This window comes from Eriocheir sinensis, chromosome 8 (assembly GCF_024679095.1).
Source record: "Eriocheir sinensis breed Jianghai 21 chromosome 8, ASM2467909v1, whole genome shotgun sequence".
Taxonomy (NCBI): Eukaryota; Metazoa; Arthropoda; class Malacostraca; order Decapoda; family Varunidae; genus Eriocheir; species Eriocheir sinensis.
Genome location: NC_066516.1, coordinates 22,861,396 through 22,884,032, shown reverse-complemented (window position 1 = coordinate 22,884,032; position 22,637 = coordinate 22,861,396). Strand labels below are relative to the sequence as shown.

The window sequence follows — 22,637 nt, the reverse complement described above, 5'->3', positions numbered from 1 at the left end:
AGAGAGAGAGAGAAGAGAGAGAGAGAGAGAGAGAGAGAGAGAGAGAGAGAGAGAGAGAGAGAGAGAGAGAGAGAGAGAGAGAGAGAGAGAGAGAGAGAGAGAGAGAGAGAGAGAGAGAGAGAGAGAGAGAGAGAGAGAGAGAGAGAGAGAGAGAGAGAGAGAGAGAGAGAGAGAGAGAGAGAGAGAGAGAGAGAGAGAGAGAGAGAGAGAGAGAGAGAGAGAGAGAGAGAGAGAGAGAGAGAGAGAGAGAGAGAGAGAGAGAGAGAGAGAGAGAGAGAGAGAGAGAGAGAGAGAGAGAGAGAGAGAGAGAGAGAGAGAGAGAGAGAGAGAGAGAGAGAGAGAGAGAGAGAGAGAGAGAGAGAGAGAGAGAGAGAGAGAGAGAGAGAGAGAGAGAGAGAGAGAGAGAGAGAGAGAGAGAGAGAGAGAGAGAGAGAGAGAGAGAGAGAGAGAGAGAGAGAGAGAGAGAGAGAGAGAGAGAGAGAGAGAGAGAGAGAGAGAGAGAGAGAGAGAGAGAGAGAGAGAGAGAGAGAGAGAGCAGCATGGCTCTTCAAGCCCTTGAGAACCTGAGGACTGAGGCTGCATTTGTTCTTCTGCTGGTGCACATCCTCAAGGCCACTCATGAGGGCATCCAGAGGTAATGGCTCCATAAGAGACACCTGCAGGGTGTTATTATTGTTAGCTTGCAGTGATTTTGACCAGAAAATTTTAGCATGTATTTAATTGTCCTTTGCCAATCTTTTAGGACATCCAGGGGTAATTACTATATAAAGAGGTTAAAATTCACATATGCCAAGCAGTCAGAGGGGTAAAATTCCAGTTCACCCATGGTGCACTGGTGGATAAACTATTTTTTCTGGGAGATTTCGGTGTGTTTTCAAAGAATTGGGTAACTTTCTGTTTCAAAACAACAGGTTTTTTTCAATGGCTGAAGATTATGTGATAATGATGAATTTCAAACTCACCCTTCAATGCACAACATGAATTCCATAACAAGAGATCCTGCCTATCAAACCTACTGACCTTTTATAACGACCCCTTCTCAGTTTACGACGTAACCAAATCATTGGACGTACTCTATCTTGATTCCCAGAAAACGTTTGATAAAGTTCCACACCAACGGCTCAGGAAGAATGAAAACGGACGTTAAACGAAATGATGACCATAAATTACTGTATAAATTAAAGCAACTAGGTATTGACGGTCAAGTACACCAATGGATTACAAATTGGTTGAGCAACAGACAACAAAGAGTGGTGATCGACGGATTTAACTCAGAGTGGGAGCCAGTCACTAGTGGCGTCCCTCAGGGCTCGGTTCTTGGCCCAGTGCTCTTCATCATTTACATCAACGATGTGGAAGTTGGAATCAATAATCTCATTAGTAAATTTGCAGACGACACAAAGACTGGTACCGTAACTCAGTTCTCACTGACGAAGACAGACAAAGCCTCCAAGAAGATTTGCAAAAAATTTCAGCTTGGTCAGATGGATGGGAGATGCCCTTTAATGTAGATAAATGCCAGGTTCTTCAAGTTGGAACAAGAAATAAAAGGTTCGATTGCGAAATGCGTGGCGTTAAACTCAAAAGCGTTCAATGCATCAAGGACCTGGGTGTCAAAATTGTGTCAAACCTCAAATTCTCACAGCAATGCATGGATGCAGCAAATAAAGCGAACAGAATGCTGGGCTTCATTAAAAGAAGCTTTTTATTAAAAATAAAGAAGTAATACTTCCGCTTTACGATAGTTTAGTCGGACCCCACTTGGAATATGCGGTACAGTTTTGGTCTCCCCACCACGCAGAGGAACGACATTACTAAATTAGGTGTTCAATGTCGGGCAACAAAAATGATCCCTTCCTTGCGCAACAAACTTTACGACGAGAGGCTGTCAACCCTTAAGATGTTCTCTCTTGAGAAATGTCGCCTCCAAGAAAAACTGGTCGAATGTTTTAAAATATTCAATGGCTTTATGAATGTGGACAAGTCAAAAAATTTTATGATTGATGACACTTTGCGAACGAAAAATAATGGAACAAAACTTAAATGTAAACAAGTAAATTCACACTGCACTCAATTTTTCTTCACCAACGTTATAGTGTGAGAATGGAATAAACTCCCACCTTCAGTGGTCCAGTGTAACACGACTGACTCCTTTAAAACAACTCGACAGACACTTCCTTCAACTTAATATACACTAAAGTAAAAATGTAAAGTTTTGGAGCTATCTGATTAATGTAGAATCACTTAGATTTAAGGACAGACCACCTAGTCTGGACCTTGGGGTCTGTGTGGTCAGATTTTCTATGTAAATCTATATAAATGCCAACCCCAGGAATGCCTACCTTATACCGGAATCCCTCCAGGCAAGTCTCCTTGCAGGCCCCTTTCTCATCCTAAGTACCTCACAGCAGGATCCATCAACTTGCTCAATCCGTGAGCTTTGTGACTTTCTTATCCTCCTCAAGTCAGGATTTCCTTGTATAGAAACAACCAGGTGAGCAGGATTGGCTTCTGGGTAGCATATCACATTCCTCTAAACTCTACAGCCTGAATTGGCATTCACAAACTATGCAGTTACACCTGTACCTTTGTCTTGACCCAGGAGGTTTGAAGTCCCAAGGGCTTCGCCTCCTCGTGAAGTGCCTTGAGAGCCATCACCAATAACTTTAGATCAGTGACCCTGATATTGCAAGCTGATGCTCTACAGTGACTTCAATCCATAACTCTTCATGATGCCCAGTCCATGCAGGCGTTGGAAAGTGAAGGGGCAAGAACACAGCCTTGCCTCACACCACATAAGCAGGAAAAAAGCTGGACACGCCCCACAACACTTCACTGTCCCAAAGGAATTCCAAGTTGCCACAGGCCTAGCGATGCAATGAACCACCCGCCTTCTTGAGACCCACATTACTCTTGCTCTAACACTGCCCCTGCTAAGTGCAACATGAGCAACAGGACTCACTGGCGTCATCTGGTGTGCTGCCATATCAGTGTCTGCGTGGAGGAATGGGCGAGGCGGCAGGAACAGGAACGGCGGTTCATAATAAGTGTAGAAACGTTTTGCTCAAATGTTGACCTTGCGTAACGTTGTGAATTTCAGTAGATTATTGCGAGAAAATTCAGTAGGTAAGTAAAAATTCAGCAGACGCATTTTAATGGTTCTTGTGATATGTAGATAAAATTAAGTTAAAAAGCAGTATTTTTTTTATAGCTATTTGGTGAAAATTTGGAAAAGCAATATACAAATTATACATTGACTGGTAGTTTATTGTTGCAAGTAAACAACAAAGGAGAAGGGAGGAGCATATACATGAGATTGATAAATTATTTCTGAGCTTCATCAAAATTTCAGTAAATCTCATGATATTTCGGTAGATCTGGCGACACAGCCGTCATATTTCTTCTTCCTTAACAGGCTTACTTTCAATGCCTAATAATTTATCATGCATTATTTTTTTTAATATATAAACAGAGCAGTGCTTGTTTTCTACCAACGTTAACAAACCGCTTTTCGATGGTTATCATGGGTGTCGAAAGTAGTTTACACTTGCGTCATATCTTTGGACAGGAAATCAATTTAATGTGATATACGTATACGCGACAATATTGCATTTACGTGTGAAACTGCTTTGCTCATACAGTGACATTACATATGAACTATTAATAATCAAAATCAATGAAAATATCAGAATAACCTTAAAAAATAGCAGTTGTGAGATATACTAGAGATATGACCTTTCCTCCCGAGCTCACCAAACACTCGACAAGAACTATTTAACAGCTTACAGATAAGATGGGTAATGTTATTCTCACTATATATATATTCTTCTTCATCAAGACTTTCTACTCAGGTTCATCCCTATGCTGTCCAATTTATTAATGCAAGAGTTAACTAGCATCTTCACTCTTTCAGCCCTTTCACTGCATGGCATCAATACTCTGGGACACCTTGTATTTCCTCATTTCAACGACTTCTGTTCCTTCAAGAGGGAAGTGACAAGACACTTGGGGCATTAAATAAAACTGATTAATAGTTTTATGACATCTTTGGTATTGTTTTTAGGAGCAGATTGATGAGTTATTTATAAGTTTGTTTTTGTTTAATCTGTCTCCTTAACCGTGAAAAATAAGCAGCCTCGTCTGTGGCTTAAAAGTCCGTGTCTAACGTTTCTTACTCACAGACCGGTGAAGTGATGGCTATACAAACTATTCGCACTTTAAATACCGTACGTTATGCCGGACGTGTTACTTGGGTTCCGTACATGTCGCCGTCAGGAGACTCCGTGGGAGGGAGATGTGTAAACAACACCTTGCACAACTTCTGTAGTTTAATATTTTTCCTTAGTAGTACAATTCACTCTGACTCTTCACTGACCACTAGCTTACTATGACTGGGACTGACTCCTCTCGCCCTCTTCTCCTATATACTGTTATGCCGGACGTATTACTTGGGTTCCGTGTCGCCGTCACAAGACTCCGTGGGAGGGAGATATGTAAACACTTTGCACAGCTTCAGTAGTTTAATATTCTTCCTTAGTAGTACACTTCACTCTGACTCTTCACTGACCACTAGCTTACTATGACTGGGACTGGGACTCTCTCGCCCTCTTCTCCTATATACTGTTATGTATTACTTGGGTTCCGTGTCGCCGTCACAAGACTCCGTGGGAGGGAGATATGTAAACACTTTGCACAGCTTCAGTAGTTTAATATTCTTCCTTAGTAGTACACTTCACTCTGACTCTTCACTGACCACTAGCTTACTATGACTGGGACTGGGACTCTCTCGCCCTCTTCTCCTATATATATCCAGAACAGTACAGTCTAGAATGTTACAGTATATTTTAGATCATACAAGAACATGTAGCAAAAATATATGCGAGTTGGCAACACTTCCCGCCTGGCGCCCGGCCGCGCCCCGCGGGGCGCGGACGGCTCACCTTGCTCCCCGCCCCTTTGCTCGTTTCTCCGGGAGCCTTCTACAGGCCTATGGTCGCCGGGGGAAGCTTCCAGCACAACAATACATACAGAACAGTACAGTCTAGGAACGTTACAGTATATATTCGATCATACAAGAACATGTATTAATAGTTGTATAATCACACACGTCCTGCCTCCCTTCTCCCTTGTTGTTTATCTGCAACAATAAATTATCAATCAATCAATCAGAACATTTAGCAAAAATATGTGCGAGTTGACAACACTTCCTGCCTGGTGCCTGGCCGCGGGCCCCGCGGGGCGGGGGCGGGGCCTAGCTCCCCGGCCCCCTGCTCGCTCCTCCCAGTCGCCCATAGACCCCGGGGGAAGCTTCCAGCACAACAATACCACCAAATTATTATTTTTAAGTAGTGTGTGTGTGTGTGTGTGTGTGTGGCAGGCTGGCAGGTTGTTAGCTTGACTGTCTACCGTTCATTGGTTCGATTTTCTGTTTTCACTTTTCAATACGTGGACCACCATGCAGTCAGTATCATGCCATATACCATCCCTACAAGCCGCGGTAATGCTTAGCTTGTGGATGATTTTGACTTTATTTACTTTGTTCAAAAGAAAAACATCGAGCGAACGAAGATATACTGGCGATGTGTGGTCAGTACCTGCACGTACGGCTCGATCGTGTTCACACAGAAGATGGGGATGAAACCTACGCTATATCCTTCAAAGTGTGAACGAGCATAATCATCATGCCACGAACGCTGAGGCTGGGAAGGCGTGGGAGGCCAAGGTGGACATGGAAAGAACGAGGGACGAACTCACCTTACAGAACACGTACCAGCCTCAAGACCCGCCTGTCGGAGCTCACGGCGAAAATCCACGACCCGGCGGCGACTACCAGATCACGCGCGACTCCTTGGCCTCCGACACCAACACCCCAACTCCGACGAAGACGCGAGGCCCCGATGACCCAGACGTGGCCAAGGTGCTCCGGAAGGCCACTTACAAGCTGACAGGGGACTCGCAGAAGCTAAGAACGATGGTGCTGGAGATGACGGCGAAGGAGGAGTACAAGGCCAAGATAGCAGCGTTGGAGAAGTTACTGAACCACGTGAACGAAGACTCAGCCTCCGCCCGCGATCACGAGAGGACGATGAGCCTCGAGCATTAGCTGGAGTTGGCGTCGCAGAAGCTCGAGGCGGCGGGCAGGTACGCGACGGCCAAGGAGGAGGAGAGCAGCGTCCTCAAACTCGACCTCGACAGGCTGAACGAGGAGAATCGACGCCTCAAGGAGAACCTCAACGACCTCATCCTGAAGCAGAGGGTGAGTGTGAGGGCGTGAGAGGAGAGGGAGGGGAGAGTAGGAAGAGGGTGAGGGTGTGAGGGAGAGAGAAATGGGAGGGTGAGTGTGAGAACGCGATGCTGGAAAGGGAAGAGGAAGAATAGAGTAGCCAGAGTGTGAGGGTGTGACGGGGAGAGAAAAGGGAGAGTAGGTGAGGGATTCGAATCCTCCAGGGATGAATACCCCGGGAATGAATCAACCGGGACATTTCACCTGGGGAGTGGGACGAATCACCCTACAACCAGGATGGTGCGAGGGTGATTCGTCCCCGGGTGAAATGTCCCGGTTGATTCACCACCGGGTTATTCATCCCTGGAGGATTGGTCCCCTAGGGTGATTCGTCCCCTTGGGTGATTTGTTCCCTTGGCTGTATTTTCGTCGCGTTAGTTACGAAACTCCATTACAACTCAGAAGAGGACTACTAGAGTATCTAAAATAACTTTAAATTATGGGCCACGGCACGAAGGAAGCGAATCTTTTCATATCAGATCATATTTTTCAATGAGACTTTTGATGTTCTTAGTAACATTTGTTGGTTTACATACTGATCCAGACTGTTCAAACTTAATCCTTTTCCTATTTGCAAGAACTTCTTCCTTTGTCAGTCCTTTGATAAGACACCAAAGGTTAGGGTGGGTTTGCGTTACAGAACTTTGAAGGTCATTGTGGACTGTCACGCACATTCCAATCAGCAATTTTAAACCTGGGAACCATTATCCTGCGGTTCTGACCATGACCTCTCTCTGAACTAATGTAATTTACAGCAAAGTAATCAATAAGTTCTTGAGGCAAATCATCATCATCAACAAGCTCTTCAAAACCAGCCACTACATCCTGTATTGGCAAGAAAGCTAAAGCAGGGAAACAACGTATTTTCAAAGCATACTCATCCTCACAATGGTAACTTTGCCTCTCATTACAGTCCACTACTTTTCTGTAAGTGTTTTGGCATAAGTCGAAAAGACAAAAAGTTACAGAAGCATAACCAAAAGAGGCAATAAAGGCATTGTAAGAAGCCATTTCAAAATCTAACATCACATCTTGAGGATTCAGTTCAGGTTGCAGATCCTTAAGAATGGAGAAAACCTGAGTGTATGTTTCTTCAGTCTTGCTATGAGGCAGTGCAAAGAATCGGTTAACACTAAATGTTCTGTCTTGACCACGAACGGTAAAGAGCTGCGCAAAGATTTTGGGACAACATTTGAAGGTTCCATCAAAACCCCAACTCTTATAGCGAACAAGATCCCTCAACCCCTGAGCAGAGGCTAAGACGAATACGATTATCATCCTCAATGCCAGAATTATGCTGCAAATACATCTCGCCCGACTCTAACTTGGTGTACACTTCAGGAATAACATAGCCACTGCGAGTCTGGGGAATTGGAGGAGCTTGTTGAGCGTCCTGTCGCTACTGCCGCACGTAGCGCCTCATATTCGACGTGGACGGCATATGAGCCAGTGAATGTTCATCCAATTTTGACAAAACGTTTGCCACCAAAGCACGAGAGGATTCTTAAGTGGAAGTAGCAACAGCTTTCAACTCGACCATGGCCTCCCTCGCCTTCACAGCCGCAGCGGTCGTGGAATGATTGTGCTTGTTCACACTTTTCACGATAGTGAAGGTTTCACCCCCTACAGTTGTGTGAACACGAGCCTTGCATGCAGTGACCTCACATCGCCAGTATTGCTTGGTTCCATCAGCGTTTTTCTTCTATGCAGCGTAAATGAAGTTAAGATCATCGACAAGCTTTTCCCTGCCACGGCTTGATAGGATGGCATGATATATATATATATATATATATATATATATATATATATATATATATATATATATATATATATATATATATATATATATATATATATATATATATTATATGGGGGTGAGAGGCTCAATTAAACTTCTCCTGCACCAAATGTTCAGCATAATACTGGAGTTTAACACCACCAGCAAATATGCCTAACACTCGCTGTGAGCGTTTAGCAATGAAAGGGTTAAACCCAAGTAAAATCATATTAAATTAAATGCCACCAAGACCTTGCATTTCTACTTAGTATATTAAGTATTTACATAACAGAGGTACAAGACAAAAATTACTGGAAACAATTGAAAGGCCTATGCTCTGCATTACAGTGATACAAGCTGATGAATTTATGATATTGATGTCTCCCTCAATGGGGCACAAATTAAGTGGAGTCATCACATGCTACCAACAGCAACTCATATAACACACACCAATAGGCACTCGGGTGTTCTGGATTTGGATCCAGAATCTGGATTAATGATGCGGAGGGCACCTGTAAAGGTGCATAACACGCATGTAAAAGAGGCTTAAGAGTGTTAAGAGGCATGGAAGTAAAACGCTCATATAAGTGGTTAATTTATGTTTATCTTTTCCTTTGCATATATAAACTAAATACCTCATCTTAATATAAAAATAAAATAATACCTTCACATAAAGATGCAGTTACAGTGAACCAAAACTACTTCAGCACATCAGGGTGGATCAGAAACATACACACATCACTCATCCAATTAAATGAAGAACAGTCACTTATCCTAAGGCAAAACATTCACCCCTGACTGCTGCTACCCCTCTAGTTTGTACATTGAAATGGATTCAGTGTCTTTCCTTTACGACTGTGATACAACTGTGATCTGGTAATGCTGCAAGTAATTTTATAAAGTTACTCTGAGATAATACGGTACATATGCCATTCATTACCTTTGTTTCTTGTTTATACCTCCCAATTTTCAAACAGTAAGAGAATTAGCATCCTTCACCTCAATATGATTATGCAATTGTGCTACAGTGACCAGTGGTACAAATGCTATATTTTTTCTTAAAGTTCAGAGAAAACAACACATAATGCATACAGTAAACATCGTAATACTATTCACCATTTTCTTTACTTGGGATAACCTGTGAGAAACAATGAAATTGAAGTGCCATAACCCAAAATATCTCAGTCAACTGGGTATCTAAGGAGATGTCAATCCCACCACATGAACAGATTTTAGCAATACTGTGGGGCAATGAACCAATGAAAATTGCTAAGACTTAGTCGCTGCAGTACCAACTCTCACATATGCAAGTGAAACGTGGGCCTGGAATGAAAGTCAGAGGTCTAGATTGCAGGTAATGGAAATGAGTTATTTGAGGAGTGCTTGTGGTGTGAGTAGAATGGATGGAATGAGTAATGAAAGTGTGTACGAGCGTTTTGGAATGTGTCTCGGGGGTGAAGGGAAGAAGTGTGGAGTGGTGGAAGAAGTGAAGCGACAGACTTTAAAGTGGTTTGGCCACATGGAGCGAATGGAGGAGAGTAAGATGACCAGAAGGGTGTATGTGAGTGAGATAGAGGGAGGGAATGCTAGAGGACAACCTCCAGTGAAATGGAGAGATAGAGTGCAAGAGTATGTTAGGGAGAGGGGGGAAAGATCGTTGAGAAACTTTGGCAGGCAAGGAGGGAGTGTCTGGATAGAGAAAGTTGGAAACTCTTCTGCCGTGGCCATCCCCTGGTGGGAGCTCCTAGGAGCAGGTGTCGATGAAATGATGATGATGATAGTCGCTGGGATAAACACAAGAATACACAGGGAAATAGGAAGTCTTTAAGGTTAAAAAGGACAGATTTGAAACATTGTTGAATGACACTACAGCAATGCAAATCACTATGCCCTGAGATAACCAGGATATACACAAGGAAATGCAAGTTCATAAGGAGTCTGCAAGTGGCCAAAGCCACTGTAGCCCACCTAGATGTTCATCCTTCTTTTGGGGATGGTTGATAGATGGGTAACTGAAGAAACCACAGGGTCACCATTCCCCCCCTCCTTCACGGCTAAGGAAAAAGATACTACTCTTGGGAAATAGTTCCTTCCCACTACCTCCCCTCCTCCTGTTGCTGAGAAGAATCCTCTTCATCAGCCCATAAATTGAACACTGCATTTCAGATGGTTTTATCATTCACCAGGAAATGGAGGTCTGTCTTATCATTCACCAAGAAATGGGTCACAAGTCAGACTTTGTTCCAATTGAAAATCTTTGATCAATAGTGAAAAAAGAACTCTGTGAAAGGACACTGGTGCCAGCAAAACTCAAGGTTGCTGTGTGGGAAAACATCAATGAAGAGGTTATACACAAATTTGTTCACTCAGTATCACAGTGACTACAGGATTGTATATAGAAGAAGATAGTACAACTAAATATTTGTGGGTGGTAAGTGGCAATTTTCTTTTTTAATACTCTTAATGTTGCGCAAAAGTTAATAGGTTTACATATCATTGAGCCGACGCGTCATGGCCTAAACCAGTGGCACAGACTGAAGTTGAATACACACACACACACACACACAGAGACTTAACAAATACTTTTTTGGTTCTTGACCTTTAAAACAATGACCACATAAAATACATGTCAAAGAAAATACTGTGCACTGGAACAGAGTAAAGTTCAGAGATTCAAAACCATTCTTCTTTGTGCCAAACCCCCCAAACACACATGCAGGACCTCTGCAATCTGCATCAAGGCTTCACAATGTCACTCCGGTTTGTCTCCTGTAGAAACTTCTTCCACATGGTTGGGTAAGTTGGCCGGATTTCCTCTAACTTCACACAGTCTTCTTTAATCTTCTCGTCCACCGACTTCATGAAAGTCGAGGCAAGTTCCTGAGGAGGAAGATAATATTGTAAGTTTCAGAGCAAAGTTAGGTGTAGAAGTTTCTGAGGATTTGAAGGAGGATAATGCTGTGAGGAAGTTTTGGAGCATAGTAATGTGAGAAAATTTCTGAGGAGGAGGAGGAGGATATTGTTGTGAGGAAGTTCCTGAGAGTAAAATGTGAGGAAGAAAGGAGAATAATGTGAAGAAGTTTCTAAACACAATAATGTAATTAAGTTTCTGAATAGGAGGAGGAGGAGGAGGAGGAGGAGGAGAAGGATAGTAATGTGAAGAAGTTTCTGCTGAGAATAGTGTTGAGAGGAATTTTTTGAAGCTGATGCTAATAATGCGAGGGCCAATAAATTACTTGCTGTACTACTTTTCAATATGATAGTACTGTGAATGTCAATCACCAACCTCCTCTCCTTTGTTTTAGATGAACAAGTTTCTGAAGGTATATGTAAAGTGAAGAAGCTTCTGTGGATGGTAATAGTAATGTGAGGGTCAGTCAACTATCTATTCTACCTTACTTAACCCGGCAGCAGCGGGGATCATGTTTCTTAATGGTCCCTCTAAGCGAGAAAATGAGAAAAAATCACCCCTCACACAAACCATTTCATAATATATATCAAAGCCTTTGTGATCAGATTATGTATCATCTATGTTGGGGGGTTTATATCATGGCACAAATTTGGCCCGTCGCTGCTACATGGTAAAGTCACAAATTTCCCCCATCGCTGCTACCGGGTTAAGTGTTAAACAATGAACAAGTTTCCATTAAAAGCAGGCCCAAGACATTGCTGAATAAGGAATAGGAAAACTTTGAAGCCAGAGGAGGACAGATTCCATTTCTTGAAGGAGATGCAGTTAGGACTGAGAGCTCATACACTTTCAGTCTTTGTTTTCTATAATGTGACATGACATAATGGCAAGACCCTCCAAGGTAGGGATCAGATAACAAAATATGATAAAATAACAACAAACAAAGACAAAAAAGCAACTATTCCTCACCTTCCAGCCATCAAGATAGTTGTCTGAGAAAAGTAGCCACTCCTGGATTTCCTTAAACCTCTTGTGTGCAGATTCAATGCGGTCCTCTACAGTCCATCCCTGCCGGCGCCGTGTAGTGTAAATCAGCTTCTCTCTCAGGGCCCGGAGCATAATGTACCACATGGTCTTGATTTTCACCAGCCCGATAGTCTCTTCATCCTTGTCCAGGAAGTAGAGCACCTTCCCCTCCGTTTGGTATCCTAGACGGATCTGTTCAGGAAGGAATCAAGTGGTGAATTAGCCATTTTGTGTTAAGTGCTCATCCATTCCTGCCTAAGGGGGAGGAAAGTGATTAGGTGGTGAATTAGCTATGTTGTGTCACTTGCTTGCCTTTATACTTGCTGCCTGATGGAAGGGCATTTTAGTTATCTGTTTGTAGCTTTGTTGCCTATGGAATGGATATTTTAGGACTGACTGCATGGCTTATGGTAATGTGCTTTTCTTTAATCCTGTTCCATTGCCTTAAAGAGTACAAAAGGAGAAACTGTCAGTGCTTGATCTATTTTTATATCCTTCCTCTTCTCTTGCATTCAGTGCTAAAGAAAGAGTATTTCAAAGGTGAGCATTGATTCACTTTGTTCCCAATTCTTATAGCTTAATAAGGTAGGATTAAACCTGAGAATATTAATATTCCTAATACCATCCATCACTACAGCTAGCATAACTAAGAGAGCAGAATGGAAATAGAGTTGTAATAATAAACAAATAAATCATGGCGACAAAGCTGAAGCGAGACACACACCTCCTCCCTATGTCTCTGCAACTCCTCCACTGGGATGACAGTGTGAGTGGGGACCGTGAAGCCAAGGCAGGAGAGGAGGTCTAGGGTGTGGTGCGGAGGAATAGCGACAAGGCTGCTGGGCTCCTCATTGCTGGCTGTCGGGGTGAAGCCAATGACGGTGAGCAGTGGCTCCTCCAGGTGGTCAAGGCTTATAATGTGCTGGTTCTCACGCTGCAGCAATTCACAGATGGCTGTGCATTTCGTCTTGTCAAGGAATCTCTGCAAAAACTTCCGGTTCCCATCCTCCAGAGCTTGAAGAGAATGCCACACACACCTGGCCACCACCTGTCGTGTAGAAAGATGATGAGTGAAACATATGCAGCAGGATAATGGATGCTACTAATTGCAAATGGCATATGTATTAAATTGCTTTCATAACTTTCCCATTCTGAGCTAGTACTGAGCTACTTGGCAGACTGGACATAGAGGCAAACTGCTTACTATAGCAAAGAATTGGTATACAACTGTGAAAGACAAAGTCTTCCAGACAGTCATGCTGGCACCCTTATGTTGTCCATTAATACATCATTGATGACACAGTATGATGCTTCACTGGCATTAGCAAACTGCTTGTTGCTGCATGGGCCTACTTCATACTGTGAAGACCTGGGCCTCACCTTTGCAAAGTTGTAGCGCTCGCCTTCATACTTGTCAATGTCCTCTTCCTTCTTGATGATCATGTGGACGTTCTTACTCCCAGTGATGATGTAGAACTGATTCTCAATGAATCTGAAACAACACAAGGAATAGTCAAATATAAAGTACAAGACAATAGTAATACACTCCTAAAAGGCTGTGGTAGATCTGCACACTAAAGAACTGAAACACATATAAGCTGAGATAAATTTATAATAATAACAAACGTAAGTAACCCTATTTGGTGCAAAGGCAGGGGCAGGAGTCAAGAAGGCCATGTGTCCATTCTGATTGTTCTAGACAAAAGCTGAGGGAGCCCAGTCCCTAACCTCACCTTCCTGCTTCATAGGATCTGTATCCATTTTGGAAGTCTCTTATGACATGCAATGGAATATGGAGCCATGCCACCTCAATCCTCATGACTCGGGAATTTTTCTTTATCGCACATATAACTGTGGCTTCTAAACCCCGGTGCGAAGCCTACACCTCAAGCGTAATTAGCAGTTGAAGGAGTCTCCGTAACAACTGTAACACACTGACTTGTGTTTTTTATTATTTGTTATTGCTATTAGTTAGTAAAATTACTTTAATTCTGGATAAAATAACAAGTAAAATGATTTTCATATGAATATTTTTTTTTATATGGGACGGATTAATGGGATTTACATTAATTTCAATGGGGAAATTCGTTTTGGTTTACGAGTGTTTTGGTGAGCGAGCAAAATTCCAGAACAAATTAATATCATAAACAGAGGTATGACAGTGTGTGTGTGTGTGTGTGCATATATATATATATATATATATATATATATATATATATATATATATATATATATATATATATATATATATATATATATATATATATATATATATATATATATATATATATGTGTGTGTTCAAAATGTCAGTCTTCTTTACTTAAAGGGGAAAAAAAGTAATAAACATGCAAAAGCAAGGAAGAACCATCTAAACACACCTGCCGCTAAAGTGTGCTGCTTCTCCGTTGACTTTCTCCATGCACAACACCTGCCGGGCCTCCTCCTGGTCCTTCAGGAAGTATTTCTTCCATTGGTCGTTGTTCTCTGGTTGCAAGTCGTCCTCGTCTCCAATGCTCCCTGTGAACTTTCGATTGGCGTATATAACAATATCCTGTTCAAGCGTCTCATCGCTTCCATGCTTTAAGTCCATCACTGTGGTGCCTCGTGGTATCTGGGAAGATCAAGACACAAAGTTTTATGTGGAGGAGCATTCTTTTTATTTTTTTTCCTTTTAATATTCTGATCCTAATCTTGGCTCCAAGAAATAGGGTAACTTGGTGATCATAATTTATACTGCTTACACTTAAAGTTTTGGAAGATGTTTCCTATGTTCTTACCTTCATCACTGTCATATTTCTCAGATGTCTAATTATGCCAACACCAGTGAGTAAGGACAACTTATATTTTCTGCTTCTATTTACTCTGGTATATACCTGTTTCTCATAATAGCACTTAGCTTTTTTTCCAATTATTATCGAGGAGAGCTGGGCAATCTTAACAGGCTAGATTAGGTCAATTATGTTTATTAGATTAAAATTTTAATTACAAGACATTATACACCTAGTTCAATACATTGGTTAAGTTAATTCCCTACACTAATTAATTGTCATACAATAGAAAGCTGCCCTGTTTTCCTTTTTTTATTTATTATTCCTCTGCTTCTAACTCACCTTCTGCCGAATGTCAGGGTGGTTGCTGTAGATACTGTCATCGGCCTGGCGTCCGCTAACCTTGATGTCATGCAGGACCCCCACATAACCCTCTGGCAGGATACCATTAGGAACAGAAGCACTGGTGACCTTAAGTAGCTTCTCCTCCCCGTCAGTCTTGGTATAAGCAAAGTCCAACAAGCTGGAAATGAGGCACAGATTACGTACCATATCTGTCTTAAGCCATGGGGTACCCTTTAGCTTGATGCTCAAGTGTCTGCTTTCCATATCAGAACCTGGATTCAAATCCAGGATGGATTTATCTCCTGAGTATATTCATTCCTCATATGCTTTAATAAGTAGGAATATTCCACATGAGGAAGTTCATCCTAAACATTTACCAAACATATATTGAAGTTTAGCAGCTTTATTGGCCATAGTTCCCAACAATGGGTAATTAGTAGTAAGAAGGGAAATTGCCATTCTTTTTCTTATCTACCTTTTCCCAGAAATGGAGTTGCTTTGGACACTCTTCACTATCCTCCTCACAGATGCCACCATGGACTTTGGTACCTTGGGGGCCCCACTATCCTGTTTGGTCCACTTCTCAGCAGCAATGCTGCTCATCTCTGCCAGAAGTCTTTCCTCTAGGTCTTCCTCCATCTGTTGGGTGAGAGGGAGCATGAGGTGAGTGGAATGGATGGGTATTATTTTGTTAAGGTCACTCATAAAATTATGCACCTCTGTGGTGCAGTGGTTAGTATGCCTAACTAAGAATCTGCGATCCTGGGTTTGAATCCTGATCCAGGCATTCAGCATGTAGCTCACCCAGCTGTTCATTCCCCCTTTTGGTTTGGTCAATGAATGGGTACCTGGGGAAACCTGGGGAAGGTAAACTGTGGTAACTCAAGATGTCAAACTGTCCCTGTGTCCCAAGGCAAAGGTTTCTCACCCACCACAGGTTCAAGGGCTAATGGAATGTGGGAATGGGGATAGGCACTGAGGCCACGCGCAGCTGTAACATATTCCCCCAACTTTAACTTTACAAAATTAAAATATTTTGGCCTTTCCTATGTTTACTTACCAGTATCCTGAGAAGTCTGTTTTGTTTAAAATCTGTTGCAAATTCAAACTGAAGAAATGACAATGACATTATGATTACACATTGTACTCATGAGCCACCTTGATGACAATGCTGCCCTGCACATTTTGGAAAGCGTGTCAAGTGGGTGTTGTGTAATGCTACTATATGATTAGGTTAGGATGCTAGTCTTTATGGCAGTGGGTGACTCATTAGATTTATTTAGGTTATTAATTAGATTAAGTTAATTTGGATTAGGCTAGGTTACAGTATCTAATGATATTTTTAGATGATACTACCCTTCACATTTTAGAGAAAGATGCAGGTAAGGGTGGGCTGGTATTTGTTTCTTTTAACTAGTAATTGCTTTTGTGGTCAGACTGCTCATGTATAGGTTATGTTATGTGATTTGTCAAATGTAGGATATTTTTTTTGTGGGGTGAGTATCTATTTAGACTTTAGAGAGTAGAATCTTGGAGAATATTGAATACCTGTCACTATTTATTGCGGCGGCAGTGACTTAGTGGTTAATGCAGACATACTGATCCCGATGATCCAGGTTCAGTCCCACTCCTGCCGAGTGGCAAGAGACTACCCACATGCTGTCCAAGTAATCATCGATCTGCCCTTACTACAGTGGCTTTGGTTAAGAGAAACACTGGGGGACAGCATGAGCTAAGCAAGTTATGAAGGTAAATTTCCAGTCTGTCACTAACTTCACTCCGAGTTGCCAGTTCTTGACAGTCACTGCCGTAGCAGGCCGCCACACGACGCCACTATTCACGATGAAATGGATTACAATCATGTATCAAAAGTAATCAAATCTAACACATTAATTTAAAAGTAATCCCTAATGGGTAGAGGTTTTACCCCCCTTGACCTCCCACCAGCTACAGAGGGTTTCACCCCATTGACTTACCCAACATTTTTGTGAAAGAATTTTTTTTCTTTGCAGAAACAAGTAACCTGTGATAAATGGTACAAAGAAATGTTGAAGAGCACATTGAGATCTATCAGAAAAAAGTGCCGACCACCTGAGTTAAGTTGGCAAAAGACTGGAATTTTTTTTTATATATCATTCTATATATTTATATATTATTTTATATATACTTAAAATAAAATTCACCCATGCCACTAACAGGCCGAGGCTGTCCACCGGGCCCCTCAAGAGAACCTGCTGGGGGTTTGGTGAATGACCTTTAATGCAAAATTTACCAGCAGTGTGTTATTTAAGAGACTATTTGTTTTCCAAACATAGCAGCCATTCATAACCAGCTCCAATACTAAATTGCTATTGGTCCACAAGTAAAAAGAAAAATTATCTCCTATTTTGTTAGTGAAAAGAGGAGGGCTGAGCTGGTAAACTTAAGAAATATCAACACTGGCCCAGAAAGCTCACCATTTTTCTGTCATCACTGTTCTTCATCACACATAACTCCCTTCTTCATCAAACACTATCACACTAATAGATATGTGTTCTACGGCCAGAAAAAATTATGCAGGACAACTTTCCCTTTGTTTACGAACCCAAGCCAGGAGGTTGCCATGGTCACAGATACTTGTTTTATTTTGGGATATACCTCCCTTGTGCTTGAACAAACCAATCATCATCATGTTATCACACTGCCATGCATCATACACCACAGCATATATATATTACCTTGGGTGGTGGAGGCGGCTGTTGTAGGGGCGCCCTCGTGAGTATTTCCGTGAGGGCGTGGGCCAGCTTGAAACATGCCTGGTGCGCCGCGGAGACGATAGCTAAGCACGCACCCATTAACCATGTCACTAATAAGACGGGTGCACAGGGTGGTGGTGGTCCCTTAGGGGAGGAAATATAGCACTGCAGGAAAAGTAAGATCTCACTCACTCTGTCCATGGGAGTTAGTGGTAAAGGTCTGCCGAGAAAAAGTTTGATTTCACCTGGATCGTGTGGGTATATATGACTTTAGTTCCCGTTTGGTCTTAGTTATTGTAATTCACGTTTGATTTCACTGGGATTGTATAGATATAAATGTTCCCGTTTGGTTTTAGCTGTTGTAATAAGCGTTATTATCCTCCTCCTTGGTTGTGTGGATATAAACGTTTAATCTCTTGTTAATAAGCGTGTATCTTCTTCTTCACTGTTTTAGGGGGCTGTAATAAGCGTTGAACTTTCTAATTGCTGTAATAAAGTTTTTCTCTCCCTTGTCTTTATCGTCTCGTCCTCGCTTAGGTACAGGCGAAGAAACATCGTTGCCGCGCGCTTTATATGCAGTGGCCGCTTACACAATCTTAATTTATCTGCCTCATACGTATTTGTATCTGCGTCATCGCACCCCCAAAATAAACACATATACGTTTCTCTATATATTGATCGAGCAAAGAATGAACTTTTCCCATTTCCGAAACTTCCGAAAGCAGGCTCAAGGTCAATAAAACCAGAAAAAAACGCTTCTTTAAATATATCATAGACAGTTGGAAATGTGGAAGATGGAAGGCTCCAGCAAGTCTACTTGGATCTTATTCAAAAGTAAGATCGTACTGTCAGTAAAACGTATCCCAGTCAGGGTGTCTATATAGCTATTCGTACAGATCCAAGTGGGGGGCCCAGGGGCCCGGGCTTCCCCCATGGTCCTGAGCGATACAGGAAAACTAGCTCAAAAGCGCGCTGCGGGTAACAATGCTTTTTCTCAAGAGGAATCGGCCGTCTCATTCGGATCCGAAGAGGAACACTGGCCGCCCAGGAAATTGGCAGGAATGCTTTGGCACTAAGTCCAGTCGTTATGCCCATTGATTCAGGGCAGTCCACCAGCTGCAGTTGTTCAGAAGCAGGACTGCCGAGAATGGCGAACCGGTAATGCAAAGTATATATATATATATATATATATATATATATATATATATATATATATATATATATATATATATACACACACACACACACACACACACACCTTGCGGTAATACTAATGCCCCTATTCCACCCGCAAAAATCCTGGCATCGGGCCCCCCCCTCCCAATTTTTTTTCTTGGTTCCGCGCCTGCACAGGCCTATGTATAGGAAATGCATACGTGTAAGTGCTTAATTAGTAGGTTAGTTGGATACAGGGAGGTAGTACGTAATTTTGTTTCTTAATTGTTGAAGAAGGAACGTATACAGGCAGGGAAAAATAATGCACGCGTGTGGGTGCATAATAGGGGGGAGGTATATAGTGCGTAGGCTATTTGCGGTGTTATTGAAGAAAGCGTGCTGGCAGAACGTGTATCCTTCGCCAAAGTAGAGAAGACGTATGGTTAGGAGTAGGTAGGTAAAAGGTAAAGTTGTGGGCGTACGCTATAGGTGCGCGTGGCCTTGGTGCTCATCTCTGTCTCGACCCTTGGCCCTCAATCCTGTGGGGAGCAGAGACCCACTACCCCGAAACACAGGGGCAGTGTAAGATCCGGGTTACCACACTGTACCTTCCCAAAGTTTTCCCAGGTACCCATTTATCGACCAGACCGAAGGGAGGTTGAACAGCCGGGCCAGGATTCGAAATCCTGATTCGTTGCTATAGGCTCGCTATTCCCTGTGCCACGTATAGGTAGGGTAATTATATGGAAAATAGCAGTCCTAGCGAATATAAACACAGCAGGGAGGGGGTTAAATTTTGTATAGACGGCATATTGCAACCAGGTGATTCAGGATGAGCTGACAACCCTGCAGGGCCGGATCCAGACCCGAAATCTGACAGATGCGAATTTTGTCAGAATCTTGTTGCGGTTTATCAATCGCGCGCGCGCAAAGCCAGCTGGGGGTCTTGTTTTTTTTGTGCATTTAGAGACAAATGGAGTGAATTAAGAGGGGTTAAAAATGAAATGTCAAGGAGTATGCTTTGACGTCAACGTTGGATTTTGGCGGCAAAATTTGACCGATGTCCGCATCGGTGATCTCAGACTGACCGATGCTATGGCATCGATGGCATGGGTCTGGATCCGGCCCTGCAACCCGGCCGTGGATACCCATTTGTGTATTTCGGTTAATCTATCACATTACGTCAAGATGATTTCACTCAGACCTATCATATTGCTTATGAATGTAAATAGCATACTATCACGTCAATATTGACATAAACAACTTGACGCTATTGAAGGAAACCAAACCACAGGTGGGTGACCACTTATCCAAACTCACATAAATTCATATCAGTCGTTACACAGTCCTTTGTTGTATTCTTTATACAACAAACATAAGCACGATGCAACAGGGAGGCGGAGGCTGAGTGGATAGCGTGACGGGCGTCCAGGAGACTGGAACGGTGTGAAGGGGTAGCTGGCTCCCTCACGCTGGCCCGCCTTCCTTCAACCTCTATATAAAGTGTATGCTCAAAGTCTCAAACTGTGCTCAAACGCGTAAGGTACGTATACACAACAATCGTTGTGGAAGGCTTAGGATTTGGAGAGTGGTCTGCCCCAGCATTTCGCTACTTTATTTAGTCAGAGGGAGGCTTATACAATGTATTAAGCATTCTTTCTTTTGCTAACCGGTTTCCAAAATAATTTCAAGGTGGCATAAGCCTTCTGAGATATGAAACTTATCTTAAATAGATCTCCGACAAAAGAGCAGCCTCTTGTGGCGAGGGATGGTATCCACAGGCCTTGAAGCTGCCAGCGAAACTTTCAGCAAGGGAAGCGAAGGAAGGAAGGATGAAAACAACGAAGAAGGAAGTGGGAGAGAAGGAGCTAGGGAAGGGAGGAATGAATGGAGGGAAGGAGGGAAGGACTCGGGAGGGAAAGTAGGGAAGGAAGGAAGGAAGGAAGGAAGGAAGGATGAGGAGAAAGGAGCGGAAGAAGGAAAGTAAGGATCGAAGGAAGGAAGGAAAGAAAGGAGCGGAAGAAGGAAAGGAAGGAAGGAAGGGAAGGGAGTGAAGTAGAGAGGAAGTGGAAGGAGGGAAGGAAGGAAGGAGGTAAGGAAGGAATACATGATGAGTGAATGACGGAGCCATCTGGTTTGGCGACGTGCGGTAGCTTGTGAGGCTTGTGTAGCATGTGTGGTTCTCCATCTATCAACTCGACACAATCTTCCAAACACCTATCCGGTATCCCCTATTCTTCGACAACAATCAGCTGTCACCTTCTTCTGCACTTAACATCCTCGGTCTATCCCATACTCAAAATCTTAACTGGAAACTTCACACGCCCACTCACGCTAGAAAACAGCGAAATAACTTTATACAGTTGAGAGTATCATACAAGCATTCCCATTTGATTTTGTTTTATTTGTTTATTCATATGTTCGTCTGTTCATTGATATATTTACCCTTTTATATATTAGCTAGCACGTAATCAATTAGTCTTCACCTTTTTTTAAAATGATCAATAAAAAAAACAAGAGAGAGAGAGAGAGAGAGAGAGAGAGAGAGAGAGAGAGAGAGAGAGAGAGAGAGAGAGAAATTAATCTTATCAATGGGGCTTCCGGCACTGCCAACGTACAATTTCACATACGTATTGGAGTGAAGTCTGCAGCCTCAAGGGGCTTTTATATAATGCTGTTGCGTGCCCTGTGCTTTTCTACGTATACAGTGTTGCAAAGAACTCATCCTCCAAGGTTTCAAGCTGGTGATTTATGAGCCGAAATGCCAGCTTACCTTATAAGGCGACTTTGGTGGGGACTACGACGAGCTCTGCGGGTGTGACACAGCTGTCGGTGACGGTGGAGGTGGTGATAACGATGGTGGTGCCAGTGGTTATAGCAGGGATAAGAATCAGTATGAAAATGTGAAAAAATGAAGAGAAATAATGTTCATGAGTCATCGTTTTTTTTTTTTTTCCTTCTTCTTCTTTTATTATTGTTACTGTATTATTATTATTATTATTATTATTATTATTATTATTATTATTATTATTATTATTATTATTATTATTATTATTATTACCAGCCGGCGGAAGATGGGTAGAGGGGCGTGACCTGAGCAGACATCTCGCGATCCTGAGTTTTTTTTTTTTTTTTTTTTTTTACGTCGCGGCCTATTGCGCCGGTAGGCTTCTTCCCGATGGGGCCTGATGGTCGGTCCAAGGCTTCTTCACGGTGGGGCCTGATGGTCGGCCCAGCCCGTTCTGGCGCAGGCGAGTGTTTATAGTGGCGCCATCTGGCATTGACTTACCCTAGCGCGAGCAAGAATTATCCAGAATCTTGCGAAATTCTTGCGTCTCTTGTTCTGGCGCGTCAGATTTTAAAAAAGTCCCCCCCAATTCTTGACAAGAATCGAGGGTCCCGCGTAAGCTGCGGGGGGAGCTGCGTTTAAAAAAATTTCGTCGCATGCAATGACGCTGAGAAGCTAGGGAAATGTTCCTGATGAACTATAGATCTCATACTTGTGACTAAATTAGCGCTTGTTGTCCTTGATGACTTACAAGATGAGAAATAGTGTTGATTCATCTCCTCATAAGGGCAAGAAAGAGCACTCTGGCGGATCACGGGAGGGAGATAAGGCAAGGCCTTGGATAACGG

At 42.6% G+C, this 22,637-nt stretch overlaps 1 protein-coding gene across 3 annotated transcripts; it reads right to left on the bottom strand.

Annotated features, from left to right (window-relative positions):
* Window positions 1-8,644: 8,644 nt before the first annotated feature.
* On the bottom strand, window positions 8,645-21,861 carry LOC126995705 (uncharacterized). 3 transcript variants are annotated; one of them, XM_050855517.1, is made up of 8 exons: window positions 21,775-21,861; window positions 15,587-15,750; window positions 15,109-15,289; window positions 14,377-14,609; window positions 13,378-13,489; window positions 12,722-13,045; window positions 11,941-12,189; window positions 8,645-10,940 (listed from the first exon to the last, which is right to left on the bottom strand). In XM_050855517.1, exons 2-8 carry the CDS (start codon window positions 15,748-15,750, stop codon window positions 10,797-10,799), a joined length of 1,407 nt encoding a protein of 468 aa, XP_050711474.1. In that variant the 5' UTR covers window positions 21,775-21,861; the 3' UTR covers window positions 8,645-10,796. The 3 variants fall into 3 exon arrangements, with proteins under 3 accessions (XP_050711474.1, XP_050711471.1, XP_050711473.1); XM_050855514.1 differs by lacking the exon at window positions 21,775-21,861 and adding an exon at window positions 17,829-18,418; XM_050855516.1 differs by lacking the exon at window positions 21,775-21,861 and adding an exon at window positions 17,568-17,695.
* Window positions 21,862-22,637: the final 776 nt, after the last annotated feature.